General features: G+C 46.8%; 1 protein-coding gene across 1 annotated transcript; it reads left to right on the top strand.

Moving 5' to 3' along the window:
- LAJ45_11117 (uncharacterized protein) lies at positions 1-1,195 on the top strand (the record flags this gene model as incomplete). The annotated part of the gene is made up of 3 exons (XM_046120628.1): positions 1-527; positions 581-881; positions 932-1,195. 3 exons carry the CDS (start codon positions 1-3, stop codon positions 1,193-1,195), a joined length of 1,092 nt encoding a protein of 363 aa, XP_045966151.1.
- Positions 1,196-2,324: the final 1,129 nt, after the last annotated feature.

The raw sequence follows: 2,324 nt of genomic DNA, 5'->3' as shown, positions 1-2,324 counted from the left end.
ATGGGTATAGTACTCTCCAAGCTACGAAAGATTTTCAACCGAAAGCCCGCCGAATCATTGAGCGCCCATGGGCTTCACACACTCGAAAATGGACCGCCGGAGGAGCCAACATATGTCCCGACCACGATCAACGAGCCCAACACAACTACCGCTGCCACCACTCCACTGTTGATCCTCGCAGGGCCTTCTGCCAGTGAGCCAACAATAGAGAGTTTTCCAACTACGCGTGCGGTACCTAGTCAATTCGTTTCGGCTCAGATATGTTCTCTAGTTATTGATGATATTGGTGTAACCGCCCGGACACTCGATACACCCGCGGCTGAACCAGATGAGATCTCGCCGAGATGTTCGACCGCTCCTCCAGATTCAGAGCCCATCATGGAACCTACACAGTCGGAAGACATGAATCAGTTGGTAGGCTATAATCCAAGATCTGATACCACTTGTAGTGCCAGCAAGAAAGCGGTTACCTCGGTAATGGTAGATGGAAGTCCTTCTGCGCCTACCCGGGCACAAAGGCGAGGGATGTAAGAGCTCATCTACTTTGTACTCGTCTAACTAAGCTAATTAAACGTTGTAGGACTTCGACCCTTTGGGGACAAGCGGTTGAGGAGGTACGGAAGGAGTATCCCGAGCAGCTGGAGGAAAAGAAGGACGCAGACTTCAATCTGGCCACCTCTCTCATCGGCTATGTCGAAGACCAGAGGACGAAAATTGACAAATCAAGGCTTTATTATACTAATAGCAAAAAAGAAAAGGTGTACTATGCAGAAATATTTCTAACCCAGTTGGGAAAATATGCGACAATTGGGGATATAGCTATACAACATCATCCTGACGTTGTCGCTCTGGCGTGGTCAGGTTTCAGATTACTTTTAGATGTAAGAATCATTTCTTCCGACGGCTATAAATTCTAACCAAGTCTCTCTAGTTTGGATTGGCTTACTACAAGAGGATGGCTCTAATATCCTCCAGCCTAGGGTATCTTGGTTGGGTTATACGCTGCTGCGAAATATATGAGGCGCTGTATGGGGGGGCGGAGTATTCATCTATCACTGATCTAAAGAAAACTCTTGTCGACCAATATGTCTCAATCCTACGTTATCTTATTTATGCAAAACTACACGTCAATAAGTCTACCAAAGGTAACTACCTCATTAATCTATTGTACACACTATTCTTGACATTTAAGTGAGTAGGGCAATTCTCTCAAGGGGCGGTGATAGCGAGTATTCCGCAGGGTACGATATGCGACGGTAGGAGCTGTTGATTTAGTCAAGCGAGGTCAAGCGAGGTACGAAGGTCTTCGTGAAGAAGAGAAGTAATAGCGTATGTATTAGGAACCAGCGTAGATATAGAAGTGGTCCGACCTGTTATGATCTGACAGGTACGGACAAGTGTTACGATAGAGAATACAGAAGATAGATAGATAGATAGTTTTTTATATTGCTTTGAAGTACAGGAATTATCGCACGCCGGATCCACCGCCATAAACATAGGAAAAACAAAGGAGACAGAAAAGAAAAGAAGACGGAAAGCAACGAAGATCAAAGGAAGGTACAGAAAAGGAAAGAGAAAAGAAAGAAACCTATCATCATTCCTCCGGGTCCTCCTCGTCCAGTTCGTACCAGTCGGGTATGTTGGTTTTTGATGCGAATTGTAGAATCAGGTCTACGTTGAGGTTGGTGAATAACCAGTTTTCCCAGGTGTGCGGTCCTGGGATTTTATCCATAAGTGGCCTTCGTATTTGAGCCCATCGCGGGCAGTCGATCATGGTATGTTTGGAGGATTGTTCCGAGCCACATTGGCAGAGTTCGGGTTCCGTGAATGCTGCATGTCTGTCTATTCTAGTGGCTTGGCATCGTATGCGATGTATGAGTTTCGCTTTGGATCGGGGGAGTTTTGCTCGTTTGGGGTGAATTTTAAGGGTTCCTGGCTCGTGGTAATTGGTGCATGGGATGGAGTTCCATTCATCCAGCATACGTTTAGTAAGGGTGTCGTTTTGGATCCATCGCTCTCTGCGGTTGCCTGGTTCTTGGATGGGTAGGATGAGTGATGCTATTTGGTGTAGGCCTGTGCCTTTTGTGTTTTTTATTCTGGTGGGGAGGAGCTGTATAATTCCTTCGTTGAGTGGGTGGTCGGCAGGGTGGCGAAGGATGCGCGTCCCGTATTTTCGTGATTTGTGGTTGAGGAGGTTTTCGAGTTGCGGGAGTGCTGCCTCTTTCAGTAGTCTTTCGGTTTTTGTTCAGCGGGGTAGGCCTGTTACTATCCTGGCAGCTTCGTTGTAGAGTGGAGATAGTGATCGGATGATGTGGTCGGCTCCA

The sequence above is a fragment of the Morchella importuna genome (genome assembly GCF_003444635.1).
Source record: "Morchella importuna strain M04M26 chromosome Unknown Morimp01GS057, whole genome shotgun sequence".
NCBI classification, from domain to species: Eukaryota; Fungi; Ascomycota; class Pezizomycetes; order Pezizales; family Morchellaceae; genus Morchella; species Morchella importuna.
This window is presented reverse-complemented; position numbering and strand designations above follow the sequence as displayed.